General features: G+C 38.1%; 1 protein-coding gene and 1 long non-coding RNA gene across 4 annotated transcripts; one reads left to right on the top strand and one right to left on the bottom strand.

The window, feature by feature from the left end:
* Positions 1–5791: 5791 nt before the first annotated feature.
* LOC128474726 (endothelin-2-like) lies at positions 5792–15036 on the bottom strand. 3 transcript variants are annotated; one of them, XM_053457114.1, is made up of 5 exons: positions 14960–15036; positions 11188–11335; positions 10292–10414; positions 7546–7644; positions 5792–6122 (listed from the first exon to the last, which is right to left on the bottom strand). In XM_053457114.1, exons 1-5 carry the CDS (start codon positions 14997–14999, stop codon positions 6017–6019), a joined length of 516 nt encoding a protein of 171 aa, XP_053313089.1. In that variant the 5' UTR covers positions 15000–15036; the 3' UTR covers positions 5792–6016. The 3 variants fall into 3 exon arrangements, with proteins under 3 accessions (XP_053313089.1, XP_053313088.1, XP_053313090.1); XM_053457113.1 differs by lacking the exon at positions 14960–15036 and having other exon boundaries at positions 11188–11437; XM_053457115.1 differs by lacking the exons at positions 7546–7644; positions 14960–15036 and having other exon boundaries at positions 11188–11437.
* LOC128474728 (uncharacterized) lies at positions 6195–7948 on the top strand. The gene is made up of 2 exons (XR_008346396.1): positions 6195–6819; positions 7687–7948. It is a non-coding gene; the product is annotated as an uncharacterized LOC128474728 (long non-coding RNA).
* Positions 15037–17034: the final 1998 nt, after the last annotated feature.

Genomic DNA, 17034 nt, shown 5'->3' with positions numbered 1-17034 from the left:
TTGTAATAATCAATATATCTGTACATAGAGAGCTTTTATTTACTGTTTTGTCTGTGTGTGCTGAAATCAAGTTGGTATTTTTTTATGGACCATGAGTTTAATGGAAGACCTGGCAACGATTCTTTTAAAAATTTTTAATTTAATAACTTGGTTTATAGTGTAATTGTAAAACATGCTTCAAAAATCAAGGTGCAAGGTTTATAAAAATAAATGGAAAAAACACAAGAGGTTATCAGATACATTTATTATGTGTGCCTTTCACAAGGGTGTATGCTTTCATGCCCATATGTGTTTCTCTAAACCTCCTTCAGAATTTAGGCAATAAATTCCCAAGCAGAAAATATTATAGAAAGTGACTTATTAAATACCTGCATTTCAATACAACTTTGAAAAAAAAACCACCTTCTTTAACTGAGTAGTCAATATGTTATTTATTTGGCTCTTCAAAAATTCAGCAAGTCACAGCAGGGGGTATTGGAAGTCAACCTCACAAGGATTATAAAAGCAGGAAGTCAATTTAGAACATGCAATGACGAAACATAGAATAAGCCATTGGATACCTAGGTTGATAAGTGTATATTTTACCTTTTATTTTGTAAATAAAAATCACAGTTCGACAAGGTGATTTTATCATAATCACCTTTTCACTCATGGCCAGGAATCTCCAAACTGAGATTGTAGGATATGAACCTGATTTTTAAGGCCTACATGTTGGTTTCTTAATTGAGATAAAAATGTTTGTTAATTATGCTATTTTATTATTTTAGATAAGGTGATTATTACGATAACCAATAGTAGTTTGATATTGTCTGCTTATTGTGATTTTAAAGTTTTGGTATGTATGTGTCACAGCAAACCACCATCTAAAACCAAGCACTTGAGCTTGATACTTTTGGTCTTTAGAGCCTGCCGCTCATCCACCGATCAGCTATAACATTATGATCACTGACAGGTGAAGTGAATAACACTGAAAATCTTGTAATCATGGCACCTGCCAGTAGGTGGGATATATTAGGCAGCAAGTGAACATTTCATCCTCAAAGCTGATATGTTAGAAGCAGGAAAAATCACCAGGCATAAGCATCTAAGCGCCTGACTAGGGCCAAATTGGGATGGCTAGACAACTGGGCAAGAGCGTCTCCAAAACTGCAGCTCTTTTGGGGTATTCCCGGTCTGCAATGGTCAGTATCAAAAGTGGTCCAAGGAAGAAAATGCGGTGAACCGGCAACAGGGTAATGGACGGCCAAAGCTCATTGATGCACTTGGGGGTGCAAAGGCTTGCCCTTGTAGTCAAATCCAACAGATGAGCTACTGTAGCTCAAATTGCTGAAAGGTTAACGCTGGCTCTGATAGAAAGGTGTCAGAAACACACAGTGCATGGCCATTTGTTGAGTATGGGGCTATATAGCCACAGATCAGTCAGGGTGCCACATGCTGACACCTGTCCACTGCCGAAAGCACCTACAATGAATGAGAAATGGACCACTGAACAATGGAAGAAGGTGGCCTGGTCTGATGAGTCATGTTTTCTTTTACATCACATGGATGGCCGGGGGCTTGTGCGTCTCTTACCTGGAGAAAACATGGTACGAGGATGCATTCATGGAGGCCCGATCTTGCAACTCAAAGAATCTGCTGCTAACGTCTATCACAAAGTAAATGGCAATTGGGCAACATAATGATCCTCCAAATAACTGGAGATTCGTTGAATGAGGAAGGCAAAGAAGAGGGGTGGTATCCATAATTGCAAAGGAAGGGAGAATTTTTAGAGGCTTCATGAGTTGTGTCCAGTCAGACTGGTGATCCCCTACAAACTTTGTTATTACTTTGTTATATTTGTTATATTTAAATGTAATAAAGGTGTGATTATACTGCACTGCTGGAGGAGTCAGCAGGTGGGGCATAGATACAAAGCATGGGGAGGGTGCAGGGGTACAGACAGCACCGGGGACCGGGTGATAGGTGTTATGCTGTACCACCATCAGTGCGTGCCTCAGTTTTTGTCTAATTTTGGTGTATTACTTACTTTTAATAAAAGTGTGGTTTTTTTGTTTTTGTTTTTAAAGGTGGGGGAGGGTCATTTTCGGTTTCGGCCAAGTGAATGCTGAATTTTCAGTTTCAGTCCAGAATTTCCATTTCGGTGCATCCCTACAGTATACTAAACCAGACACTGAAGTGGTAGGCCTACACCACATCAATGTTTGGCTTAGTATATAGAGATAGGGGTTATGCTGCATTATTGTCAATGTCTGGCTCAATTTATAGTGATAGGGATTACATGTACCAACGTCAGTGCATGCTTCAGTATATAGTGATAGGTGTTATGCTGTACCACCGTCAGTGCGTGCCTCAGTATATAGTGATAGGTGTTATGCTCTACCCCCGTCAGTGCGTGCCTCAGTATATAGTGATAGGTGTTATGCTGTACCACCGTCAATGTGTGCCTCAGTATATAGTGATAGGTGTTATGCTGTACCACCGTCAATGTGTGCCTCAGTATATAGTGATAGGTGTTATGCTGTACCCTTGTCACTGTTTGCCTCAGTATATAACGATAAGAGTTATGCTGTACCACCGTCAATGTGTGCCCCAGTATATAATGATAACAGTTATGCTGTACCCCCGTCAATGTCTGCCTCAGGATATAATGATAACAGTTATGCTATACCACCGTCAGTTTGCCTCAGTATATAACGATAACAGTTATGCTGTACCACCATCAATGTTTGCCTCAGTATATAACGATAACAGTTATGCTGTACCCCCGTCAATGTTTGCCTCAGTATATAATGATAACAGTTATACTGTACCACCATCAATGTTTGCCTCAGTATATAACAGTTATGCTATACCACATTCAATGTTTGCCTCAATATAATGATAACAGTTATGCTGTACCCCCGTCAATGTCTGCCTCTGTATATAATGATAACAGTTATGCTGAACCCCCGTCAATGTCTGCCTCAGTATATAATGATAACAGTTATGCTGTACCATCGTCAATGTTTGCCTCAGTATATAATGATAACAGTCATGCTGTACCCCCGTCAATGTCTGCCTCAGTATATAATGATAACAGTTATGCTGTACCATCGTCAATGTTTGCCTAACGATAAAAGCTATGCAGTTTTAAAGTGTGTTGGGGGTGGTGCCCCAGGTGCCAAATACTCTAGGTATGCCCCTGGGCATATCCTAAAAGGAGACCCAGTTTTAAATGACCAAATAGAGAACAAACCCCATGTTGTCTATTCCACAGCACCAAATTTTAAGAAGATTCTGGCTCCTACAAAGAGATTAAGATATATTTAGAGTAAAGGGATAATATTAGGGGAATAAAAAGATGTGGCCATTGCGTGGCTGTAACAACAAAGCAAATATGCCCTTAAATAGTTTAACCTTTAAGAGCAAAACAACCCAAGAGATCCATAAAATCAAGGATTTCACATCTTGTAATTCAAAAGGAGTCATTTACCTCCTCACCTGTCCTTGTGGGTTGCAGTATATTGGCAGAACTAAAAGGCAGCTAAAGAGGAGCCTCTGGAAACATATCATTTCCCAACCTGCCCCTCAGTTATGCACATCTGCCCACAGGCTTGCCACCCTGATTTGCCACTCTGCCCCGATAACCTTTATACCTCCTATATGCCACTCTGCCCCCAAGATATGCCTTATACTCCCTATATGCCACTTTGCCCCCCACCCAGACATACCAATGCATCCCCAGACTTGTCCCCTGTGCATCAGACTCCCTGGTGTCAGCCGGTGGATGTCTGCTCAATGCCGGCAGTTCCGTTGGGGCTTTTATGACTGATCACCGGAAATTTAAGTTAAGCCGGCACTCGGAGGGTTGTGAGATTGCAGCCAGAATGTAAGAAAACTTCGTAGAGGGTATAACACAAAAGGACATGGACTCCTGATGAAGCAGACCCATGCTGAGGAGTAGAGGTGAGGCTTGTTTGGTAATAGTAGCCGTGTGTAACAGATATCCATCAGTAGCAGAAACAGTAATAGGTGGAAAACTGGTAGTAAAACGAATATGATTTTCTACAACAGATGAAAAACCAAAGATAGAAGATAAAAGACAGAAGATGTAGAATATGAAGAAGCAGAAGTGGTCGGCAGAGAAAGTTAGGAAAATATTTAGAGGGCATGTGAGAGTGAGTGGACGAGAATGAGTGTGTGAAAAAGGGAGTGAATGCGGGCACCGGGCAATGAACTTTGTTCCCAAATTAAAAATGCACCCAAATTTTTGGCGAACCGAATGGGCAGGGAAAACGTTTTTGGCCCATTTGCACATGTCTTATATGTAGTATAATGTAACATTGTATGCCAGTTCTGTTCCACTCTACAACATCTAGTTTCTGATTTGTCTTTCCCCTCTGTTATTGATTAAGTCTTTGTGTTAAATTCCCATTTAACTTTCCTGCCTTTTTCTTCCTTCTTGCATAAGAACTTGTATTAGATATGTGCTGGGTTTTCTTGTGGCCTATAATTAAGTTCCCATTACATAAATCATTTTTACGTAAACGAATCTTTATGTAGTAACTTTCATTGAACCCCTTTCTGTGTAGGATGATCCAGATTATCTGTGTGCTGATAATGAACATTTTCTTACAAGTTCAAGGCCAAATAAAAGCCAGTACATGAAGTGCACATTTGTAAATTTTATTCAAATCAATAATTAACTTCCTCAGAACTACATAGTTATAATATATTATGTAATTTCAAAATACGCTGCAAAGATTTTAAAATCTACCACATACTCTTAGTGCAAATCAGTGCAAATTAAATAAAATACAAAATAATTACATTTTATTTAATCTTGTCAATACATAGGAATACATTAATAATTAGTATGAGACAGAGATGTCCCTCGGAGGCCCTAGCGAGGTATCTTATCAGGAAAATTACAGTGATAGGACCAAGAAGGTGTGGCCTGCTGTAGCTGATGCAAAAAAGTGACCTCTGACCTTTTTTACTTTTCCTCCAACTCAGAAAGCCTGCAAGATGCATGACAACTATTTTATCAGAATTTTGACTGGAATTAGAAATAGCTGTAATATCGTGTTCTCTTAAAAAATTGCAATGTCATATATTCTGGTATTTATAGCAACCTTGGGTGCCAGATGGATTATTTTTACATACCCTTTTGTTAGTCACAAAAGGAAGTAGAGACTTGTCTCTGTAAGAGGGGGCATTCGTCTGCCTCATTAAAGAGTAATAGCCAAACCAATGGCCCAATTCATGCCATATAAGGTGAATAGAACCCTACACACCTTAGCCACCTGTTGGTAGTTGAACAGGTGAGAAATATTCACTACGGCATCCTAGGAAGCAGTTGCTCACCACTCATTTCTGTATCTTCCCTTAGCTATAGAGATTTAGGCCCAGTCCATACGTTTCTCACTTTCTCTTTTCTGAAATTAAAATTTAATAAGGCAGCAATTTTGACTTGCCTTATCTTATGGGTAGAAAGGAACAAGCATTTGTTGAATAAAGCTGCTATTTAGGTTGACACACTCCTTAGCAAGTTACCTATCCCCTGAATAAAAACTGGGGGACTAAATGGGATTCAGATGTGCTAGGCCATGCTCTGATTTCTAAAGTTCTGTCCTTGCAAAGCTCTGCAATTTGTTTTGTTTTGAAAGCATGAAAATAATAGTTTTCTATACTTCTGCTGAAGCACTTCTGCTGCTTAATGTGGTCAGTGCTTCTACTCATTTGACCTTGGAACATGTTGACTATAAAGAAGAAATCGCAAACTGAAGCCTAACTCCACATGTCTTATTATTAAAGCTACCTGTAAGAGAACTCTAAGGGAACGGATATGTAGTCATGGTTGTGTCCACCATTGTATAGCTACCCTGCCTTTGTAAGGTCAAGGAAACCATTACTCTTCTCAAAATGGCTGAACAGCCTGAGATGGTCTTCCATGAAAGAATGCTTCCTTCGCACTGCAGGAGTTGAAGTCGTAGGGTGACTGATCTCTCATCAACACTAGTATGATCATCACTTTTTATCTCTTCTTCTTCCAGGTCACAAAGTCCAAAGACACAGAAGGGAAGGTACTTGAAGAACTTTGACGAGAGTGAGCAACGCCTATATTATGTGCTATAGCATCACTGTGGAAGGACAAATATAGCTATTAAAGAGGAAACAAATTCAGTAATTTAAAGTACCTACTTTGTGCCTTCTATTTTCTCAATTAGTTTTTGAAAGATGTAGTTAAAAGTTCACCTTATAGAAGCTGCACTCTGTCTCTTAGATAGGCACAATCAAGCACTATTTAATCAATTTCGTCTCATCAGTCCTCGTCACATACCCTTACAATAGCTACCTGAACCAGCTGACAAAAATCAGCAACTTAACAGGGTAGAGATAAGATAATTAGATAATTATACAGAGTATGAGAAAAGAATGCTAGTAAATTATTTCAGATGTTATACATATGTATAAGATATACTGCTTATTTTAACCTGTAAACACCTTTTCATGTAGTGTATAAAACGAAACTGTAGGATTTGAGAAAAGTTACAGGTCTGCTTTAAAGTTTGAAAGGCTCAGTTGTTCACAGTCTTTCCAACAGCAAAAGCCTCTGGGTGGAAAATCTCTTATCCTATATCTAGTCCTTTAGAATCAAAAAAGAACTTGCTCATCTCTTTCTGCAATACTTAGTCCTTGAGATATACACCAAAGGAATTAAATCTCTTATTTGTTTACATCTCTTATCTCTGCATTTTTTATAGAGCAATATGTGGATTTCAGCCAATCCAGTGTCTGTAAACCAGGGAGGATCGGAAGGTAAAAGTTAAATCTAAGGTGAGGCCACTAACGCAAACAGCAGCACTAAGCCATTTAATGGCTTATGTAACTTTTTACCGGCCACTTGGTGACTTAATTTGTTGTTGATCTTGTGAAGTTTTTTTTATCATCGCAGTGTGGTGAAAGTGACATTTTAACCCAAAGAGTACCAACGGCATAAGTGATACTTTCTTGGCAAAGTAGACACCAGGAGCCAATCACTTACATTTAATGTGGTTGGGCTGCCCATTAACTGCAAATCCAGCTCTGGTGAAAGTCTCTCATGATGTAATATACAAGTGAGACTTCCCATATAGGTGTTGTAGGGAGAAAGAATGCTGCTGAGCAGTCAGCGTCCAATTATCAGCTTTTCTATGTGTAAAAAAATTCAGAATGAAAAATATCTGCCTGCGTGGAGCAGGGACATAAAAACAATGTCTTAGTTGTGGAAATCTGTAATTTCTACCTATATTTTGTTTCTTTACTATATCTATGGTGAACATTATGTATGCCTACTTTGGGATATGTTTGTCACAAGTTAGGAATACATAAGGTACTGTGAATGATATGTACTGTCACCTACATGAATGTATAGACACATATATTGAAGAAAAGTTTTATGGAACCATTGTGCAAATGAACTGAGAGATACCTAGATGTACTTTGCTATCGCCAATCCTTTTAATGTCTTGACCTTTTGACCTATTGATGTTTAATGTACATTGTAATAGTCACTTCTCTTACCGAAGAATATACAAGAGTTGAACTTGAGATTTCTTTACTTTTAGGAAGTTTTTTCTTTGCAGCCAAGTCTGCTCTCCTGATTTATCGTCAGCGGTGTCCCTAATGAAGATACCAGTTAAATAACATTTGCTGTTTCTGCAGATTATCGGAAGAGCAGAGGGAAGGAAAAAGCAAAGGTTCAAGCTGTGACGTTCATAGATAGATCCCTCCTTCAGTTAGTCTTTCATAGATATAGAGGTCATATATTCATTTGTCTATGTCAGTTTGCCAAGTGGAGCATGTTCCATGTTGTGTCTTGTTGTGGTTAAGTGGTTAAATCTGTGGAATGTGGTGTTGTTTTTTCCATTTTAATTGCTTTATTATGCTTTATTGGGGCAATAATACATTGGCATTTTGGGCCTTCCTTTTCTGACTCCTCCTTTTAGCTGTGTCAAACAAAATTATCACAATCCTTTTGGTGAAGACTGAGGACTATGTTCAATGGCTTTATATTGTTTTACAAAAATGTAAAAAATTAATAAATACTTGCACAAATATCCAGGGGGAAAATAGGACAATCTGGGAGTGTTGGTAAAACGACTTGTATAAATAAAGTATTTGGCAGGCTTGTCTCTCCTCATGTGCACAGCAAATTTATTTGACAAAGGAAAGCATCCTAGACATTCCAACTCACTGACTGACACAGATGAGAGAGATCTACTAGGTCATAAAAACAAACTCTCCAATTTTCTCTAGTATAACAATGTTTTACACAAATTTACACCACTCAGCCTCAAATTGTGCAACGGAGTAGATATTCCAGGTCGACTATGACTAATGATGTAGGTGGTTATACTATCTTACAGATCTATGGATAGACCTTAAATAGGGTATTGTGTACAGTTCTGGAGAAAGTTCAGACAAGGGCTACCACAATGGTGAATGCTATGCAGGATCAAAATAGGAAAGAATACTACTGAGAGAGTAGATAAGTGGACCAGCCTTTCAGCAGAAGTTGTAGAGGCTTATATATTGCAGCAATTTAAAAATGCATGGGATAGGCATATTGCTATCCTGAATCTAAGACCACAGATTTATTAAAGTTTCAGTCTTTACGTCAGGAAACGGGATTAGACTAGATGGGCCGAATGGTTCTTATTTGCTATGTTTCTATGCAAAGCCCGTTGGCTGTACAATGTTTCGCACAGAAAGACATTCTAAAACATGGGCAAGGATTTCTTTCCACGGTACAATACAGTAATTTGTCTATTATGTTTATGAACACATCTACCCTGTTTTCTTAAGTTAACTCTATATATTAACTAAAATAATCATGTTGTTGGGTTAATCCTAAATCATGCTACAAGGACACATAATTACCCATAATCACCAATGATATGGCGTTTTTTATTTTATTTTATTTTGGGAAGATCACATAAGAAGAACACATGGCACATAATGCACAGAAATCATATCAAAGTAATTATGGAGTAATCAAGTTGTTACCATAGTGACAGACTGACAACTCCATGGAACAACTCTAAGCATTTGTCTCTAGGAATTAGTTAAAACCTTCATATGCACCCTACACAAATAGTATTTTCCTTTTTAAAGAGACAGTGATGCCTAGGTTCAGCATAAAAGACCATAGTACTGTGCAAACGTTTTAGGCAGATGTGGAAAAAGTAGTGTAAAATAAGAATGATTTTATGTTAATAGTTTATTTTTATCATGAACAAAGTTCAAAGTGACTGAATCTACAAAAATCTGGATAAAATCAATATTTGGTGTGACCACCCTTTGCCTTTAAAACAGCATAAAGTCTTCTACGTACGCTTGTGCAAAGTCAAGGATTTTGTGTATGATTGAACAATTGTACCAGACAGATGCTAATGTAATATGTAGGTTGAAACATAATCAACACAATAGGTTGAAACGTAACCAAAACTAGACGTTCTGTCAAAGGTCTTTTGAAAAAGCACAAAGGAATGAGCAATGTTGAGGACCGTAGATAAACGTTGCTCTGGACTGATGAGTGAAAATTTGAAGTATTTGGCTGTAGCAGAAGGCAGTTTGTTCAGCGAAGGGCTGGAAAGCGGTACAAGAATGAGTGTTTGCAGACAACCGTGAAGCATGGTGGAGTTTCCTTGCAAGTTTGGGGCTGTGTTTCTGCAAATGGAGTTGGGGATTTACTCAGAATTAATGGTCTCCTCAATGCTGAGAAGTACAGGCAGATACTTATCCAAAATGAAAAATCAGAGAGGAGAAACTGCTTGTGCCCAAATCTATTCTGCAGCAAGTCAACGACCCCAAACACACAGACAAAATTGTTAAGAACTATCTTCAGTGTAAAGAAGAACAAGGAGTCCTGGAAGTGATGGTGTGGTCCCCACAGAGCACTGATCCCAACATCATCAAGTCTGTCTGGAATTACATGAAGAGAGAGAAGCAACTGAGGCTGCTTAAATCCACAGAAGAAATGTGGTTAATGCTCCAAGATGTTCCTTAAAAACTGTGTGGAAGTGTACCTAGAAGAATTGATACTGCTTTGAAGGCAAAGGCATCACATATTGATTTGATGTAGATTTTTCTTCTGTTCACTTATTTAATTCTTATTTAACAGCATTATATATATATACGTATGCAGTTGACCACCTACCCATCTCTGCGTGCTGTTTTATACAGAATCCGCATAATAAGGTATTAAAAACACTCTAAATACAGTATTCTTTATCAGCACAGTTTTCTAACATCTATTCGGTCTTACCTTGATTCAGGTTGACAGAAGATGGCACATCTCTTATCTTTTACGTCCTCACACTGACAACGTGGTGGTGTCCCCCTTTTTCTGCGTATTGGTGGTCTCCCTAATCCATATGGTACAGTTTGTCTACACAAAAAAAATAACATGGTTTACAATGTACTCCATAGGGTATTTTTAATGATGTGGCATACATTTATGTACAATAACTGTAGAGCAACATATTGGTAACACAACAATTGGCAGTGGCCATTCTACAGTCTGTTTACCAGATTTAAAGATTTAAAGCCATAAGAGTATGGAGTCTTTTTGGGAAATGTTACCTATTTTACAGTACAGTGGCATAACAAATGCCAGGGCTTTCTGTGAGACTTATGGTGGGGGCACTTGTGTTGAGGACTGGTACCTTCTGGCTCAAGCGACAGGTAAAGCCAATTTGCCCCTTCAGTGCCCCCCATAACTCACATATGCACACATATTTAAACACACTTTTAGACATACATTAACTGCCTCTCTAACTCCGTAACCTTATCACTTTCTTACTCCTTCACTCTCGTATCCCCTTACCCTTTTACCTTGCCTGCAGCATCTTTTCTAGCTGCTCACACACTGCTTCCTGCTTACAATTAAAAAAATTGGCCCTGGGGCCAAATTGTTATTTTTTTATGAACAAATATGATAGACCTGAGCTTCCATAGCCATCATCAAGCTGGTTATCACTGATCTCCTAAGTGTATACTCACTATTTTTTCCCCGCTTGCATGCAATATTCAGCTTGTGGTTTTCACTTGCAAACAATTTTGGTGGGCATAATTTTTTTTTCCTATGGGTTGATTGGTTTAAGCCTATAGAGTGTGCTTGATTTTTATTTTGTTTTCCTTTTTTTTATCGACTGTACTCACCCTCCAGTGTTCACCCAAATAATATCCAGGTGACAGAAGTATACACACTCTTTGTCCTTCCAGCTATTACAGGAACATCTCTTACTGCGTGTGTGCTGGTATTTTGATGGAAGAGAAGATACCCCTGGGAAGGAGGAGACCTGTGTAACTGCAGAGTTAATGTACTTAGTATCTTTTAATCTATACAGGGCAGAAAACCTATTTCCTAAAGTATTCATACTGATTAAACCACAATCAAAAGGTCTGTAGACTACTGTACTTAAAGTGCTAATTAAATATGTTAATTCTCAATAAATTAAAATAAACATACATATAAAAATTGTGTGAAAAAGAAAGTATACCCTCTTTGTATTCTATGGTTTTATATATCAGGACATTAGGTAAATACAACCTCAGATGAACAACAACACATGACATATATGTGCCATGATTTAATCAACAAAACTAAAGCCAAAATGGAGAAGCCATGTGTGAAGACCTAAGTACACACTTACTGCTTCCATAGGAATAAAGAGGCTAAGTAGCAGACAGGTGCTGCTATTCAAACGCCCTTGATTAATTCATCATCAGCAAGAGGATTAAGCATTCAGGTGTGTGTTAATACAATGTCAAGATGGAAAGACATCAGCAATGATCTTAGAGAAGCAATTGTTTCTGCCCATCAATCTGGGAAGGCCATTTTCAAGCAATTTAAAGTCCATCATTCTACAGTAAGAGAGATTATTCAAAGGGGACCCAGCAAATTCACCCAAGGTCAGACCATGCAATGGTCAGAGAAATTGCAAAAAAAAACAAAGTTACATCTCAGACGCTACAGGCCTCAGCATGTTCATGACAGCACAATTGGAAAAAGAGTGAACAAGTATGGTTTGTTTGGAGGGTTGCCAGGAGAAAACATGTTCTCCCTAAAAAGGACATGGCAGCATGGCTTAGGTTTGCAAAGTTGCATCTGAACAAACCACAAGTCTTCTGGAACAATGTCCCTTGGACATGCAAGATGTTTGGCCATTATGAACAGCACCACGTTTGGTGAAAACAGAAAATAAGTGCAAACACCTCATACCAACTGTCAAGCACGGTGGTGGGAAGGTGATAATTTGAGCTTGTTTTGCAGCCACAGGAGCTGTGAACCTTGCAATTATTAAGTCGACTATGAATTCCTCTGTATGCCAAAGTATTTGAAAGTCAAGTGTGAGGCCATCTGTCCAACAGCTAAAGTTTACTAAAGCAAAATTGGGTCATGCAACATTACAGTGATCCCAAGCACACCAGCAAGTCTGCAACAGAATGGCTGATAATCAAGGTGTTGAACTTGCCCAGTCAAAGTCCAGATCACAACCCAATTGAAATGTTGTGGCGGGACCTTAAGAGAGCTGTGCATAAACAAATGCCCACAAACCTCAATGAACTGATTCAACATTGTAAAGAAGAATGGGCAAACATTTCTCCACAACAATGTGAGAGAAAAAAGTCACACAGAAAACAGTAACTAAGTTATTGCTGCTAAATGCTGTTCTACAAGCTATTGAAGAGTATTTTTGGTTGGGAAAATATTGTAGGGGAGATTTGGGGCATAAATAAAATGTACTGTCCTTTACTGTCCTTTCCAACCCGCCCCTTCCATATGACATCAAAAGATGGAGTGTTAAATCAAGTGTAATGTGAATAAGACCCCCCACATTAGCGGTATCTATCATACGATCATACTATGGAATTACAGACATGCGCTTTACTATCCCCACAATCAACAGTGAGATCTTCTGTACAAACACATGATGATAATCTTCTATTTGCAACTAAATAACAGGGAAATTACTTCCTGACAGTTACTGGTTTTAAGCACGGACACATCCGCTTTCAAGTCAGCCTCTGTATGACAAGCCTGCCACAAATATCTGAATTATGCAGAATACCTCTGGAGACGTCTGTCTTTTTAGTATACACAACAAACCATTAAATTACTGTAACAGAATTAGTTGTGATGCAATATAAAATGTGCCAATCCCTCCTGTTTTATTCCATTCTCCTTACCTGTTTTTATCAATTTATCTATAGCCAAATACTTTATAAATTATATATATATATACATATATATATATATATATATATATATATATATATATATATATATATATATATGCTACCTTCAAATCTTTGAAATGTCCTTGCAAATGACTACTGTAACTTGAAAAAGATTATTTTTAATGGAATATCTTCATAGGCGTACAAAGGCCCTTCTCCATCTGGATTAAGTTTCTAATGTACTGGTAACTAAACTGTGGAGCATGAACCACCATTGGTCCCCAGAATACTTCATGATGCTCCTCAGTATGGTGAAAAGTGTGTGAAAAAAAAAGAATATACTCTTTCGATACTTGTCCAGAAGTAAGGAAAAACGGCAAGCAGGAGGAAACAATTTATTAAGTAGACATTTAAGTTTTGAATTCAACTATTGATACATCATTGTATTTTATTTTTGTTGCTTTTAAGTGGCACAGTATGGGGAGATGGTCCTTGGTGTCCAAAGCCATTTAAAAGTGGTCCCAAAATGCAAGACATTGGAAAACACCTACTGATGATATTTTCATACATAGAGACTAAACATATTTTCCGGTAGTAATGATAACTTGAACAGTGCACTGACCACCTGCATATGCACTATTGAAATAATTGGGAAAGAGTCCACTCTGAGTAATCTTGGGTATAGTTAGCTGAATATGAAGTTCAGCTAACAAGCATTTGTATTAATCTCATTTGGGTACTATTACCTGTGGACTTCTTTCAATTGGGACCTGTAGTTCTATTAGTCAAAAATTTGGGTTACTGTACATGACCGTTAACATGGTTTCCAAACTTGTTCCTAGAGGAACATAAATGGTCCAGTTTTTATGACTCTACCTATTGGATTAAAATGGCAATTAGTAAATATTGCTCCTATATAATGCTTACTATATAATGCCCCTAAGGACTGGGGTGGAAGCCACTGACCTTCACTACACTTGCAAAGGATGGTTACTATTTAACTTTAACACTTCACACCATCCTCTACATCTCTCCAACAGTATCCCCACAAGCATTTGTAACATTGTGAACTGAGTTGGAGAAAAGAGTGTTAGCTGGTAGCATCCTTCCTGTGCTCTAGCAGTGCACACAACTTTATATCTAATTTAAATATTTGAAACATGCAGCAGGGACACATGTCACAGTTCACTGTACAGCCTGCATTTATCAACTCAATGCTGATGAATATGTAAACTTATGTTCTCATCTTCACTAGTCCTCTAACCTAGAGAACGAGCAGTCATTTAACAGCGAGTCAAATAACAGTTAGCACTCTTGCTCAACCACAGCGTCGGTTGAAGCTGTACTTCAGGTAGGCTTCAGGGTTGACTGTCAGCTACCTGTGTTTTAGATGTATAATACATATACCATTCCTTCTTCATGCCTTCCCTCTCGGTCAGGATGACAGAGCTACAGAGAATGGTAGTGGCCTGTGCACTAGCTTTGTATTCCAAATTAGAATTATAATCACTGCCACCTCAGAAATCCTATTCTACTTTTTTTATGTCTGTGTACAAATTAACAAAAACACCTTCTTCACATTCATTGAGATGGAGACCTAAACTAGCTCTCAGATAATCTGTACATACACCCTCTCACAATGTCCACTGAATAATCTGTTCATTCCCTTATTCTTCCTTTTATTTCTCAAAACATTTTGTAATATGAGTTGTAAGGTTTTATACACAAGCATGAAAAGTACAAGACTCACCTGCCACGACAATACAGACTATAAAGAGTAATCCCTGCATCTTGTGTGTTAACAGGTTCTGAGTATTATAAACCTGCTGTCATCTCAGTGTTTTATACCCTTCTTTCATTCCACACCTTTTTGTGTAGTACAGGTGAACGAACTCCTCCTAGTAACTCCCATAGATAGGATCAGCCTGCCTCTTTCTTGAGAAAAAAGGCCTTATCGGGAGTGTTTTTTTTTCTTAAAGGAGAAATCTAAAACACAGAAAATAGAGGACTTAGCTCTGCTGAGGGGCAGGCATAGGGTTGAGAGAGGAGAATATAAATGATGGAAATTTGAGAAAGTAAACAGGTGATCTCATAGTTTACGCATTGCTGAATATATGTACTCTGACACATTGTATAGCGATGCTATGTGAACAAAAATGGTGCATTGTAATTGCTAAGAGCCACTTATGCCCCCCCGCAAGGAACAATTTCTACGTGCTGCAGATCAACAAATATACAATACTGCCATGCAGTACATTATTATTTATTGATTATACTGCATACTCTTGTTTCTTTCCCTGAATGCGGCTGAGATTGCACTTTAAACTAAATAGTAAATACTCTGACATTAAAATCCCAAAACTATAGCAAAGAATAGTTACCTCAAATCCAACCATCTAGAACTACTCTTTTTTGGTGACAGGGGGGTTTATTATAGTGTGAGACATCAGAATGGGTAACAAAATGTACAAAATATTGATACACAGAGCTAGTTTAAAGATAAATGGAAGCATTGATAATAAAGTAGGTAAGACTGCATTTATTATATTTACTGTAAGACTAGAACATCTTAATGTTATGGTTGGACAGAAATGGGCTTGACAATATATTTTAAAGGAGTTCTCATTTCTTATTATGGGTTAATTACAGTAATGTGTTGCAGTGCCCCAAATTGTGTACAGTGAAATAGAAAAGATGAATCAACATTCATATAGGATTGTATTCTAGGCTGATTTCAATGGGCTATGGCAAGTCTTACACACAAAATAATGAAACACGTAAATGTTAGTGTGCCACTAACCCGGTATTGCCCATTTAAACATGGTTAAAAATAATTAGATGCCAACAACTTTTGAAACATGTTTTTTTTCACATGCAAATGTTGATTGGATCTTATACAGATATCAAAAAGATCTCATATGATCTAAATAAGATCTTGATTAATTCCAAATTTAGAAAAAGTGTGTCTGTAAATGACTGTAACATAAGTTAACTATGCTTGGCTGAAAATATGTATAGTGCCCTCCACTAATATTGGCAACCTTGGGAAATATAAGCAAAGACACATAGGCCAAATTCCTTTAGTCATTCATCATAAAGCAGAGGCGTCCAACCTGCGGCCCACCAGCTGCTACAGGACTACATGTCCCATAATGCTCTTTCAGCTAAGAGGCTGGCTGAGGAGGATGGGAGATGTAGTCCTGCAGCAGCTGGAGGGCCGCAGGATGGATACCCCTGTCTTAATGGGTAAGAACAATGAATATACTGTAGCTGTGATGTGCAGCAAAAGGTTATTGAGAGGTTATAAGAAAGTAACAAAAGCATCAGGACAATAATTAAGAAGTTCTAATCAACTGGAAGAGGATGGAGGACGTATGTCTATGTTGTCTAAACACACTGTGAAGAGGATGGTTTACGTGGCCAAAAAATCTCCAAGGATCACAGCTGGAGACTTGCAGAAGTTAGTTTTGCCAGACACTACTGGAACTTAAAAATATGTGATCGGATTTTTTTGGACAATAAACACCAGATTTGGCGCACACATATTTGAGAGGTAGCCATATGGAAAAACACATTTAAATATGATGGTGGCTCTCTAATGTTTTGGGGCTGTTTTTCTGCCAGAGGACCTGGACATTATGCTAGGATACATGGTATCATTGACTTCTTTACGCTTTCAATGCATTCATTCTACCACTAGTCTTTGTCAAACGTTGTGGTAGCAGTTTCTTTTGTGTTTTTTCTCCCACACACATTGTACCCAGGGTATTTCAAATTTTGGTGTTTTAACTCTTTCCATGCACCAATTTTACCACAAGCCTTTGT

This window comes from Spea bombifrons, chromosome 2 (genome assembly GCF_027358695.1).
Source record: "Spea bombifrons isolate aSpeBom1 chromosome 2, aSpeBom1.2.pri, whole genome shotgun sequence".
In the NCBI taxonomy this organism is placed as follows: Eukaryota; Metazoa; Chordata; class Amphibia; order Anura; family Pelobatidae; genus Spea; species Spea bombifrons.
Note: the sequence above shows the minus strand (reverse complement) of the source record. Positions and strands in the feature narration are given on the sequence as shown.

Coding starts and splice junctions, on each gene's coding strand:
- LOC128474726 (XM_053457113.1), bottom strand. CDS start 11,405: ATGAATACTTTAGGAAATAGGTTTTCTGCCCTGTATAGATTAAAAGAT. Junction 7,645..10,291: donor TTCTGTCAACCTGAATCAAG/GTAAGACCGAAT, acceptor TATCTTCATTAG/GGACACCGCTGACGATAAAT. Junction 6,123..7,545: donor CAACTCTTGTATATTCTTCG/GTAAGAGAAGTG, acceptor GTCCTTCCACAG/TGATGCTATAGCACATAATA.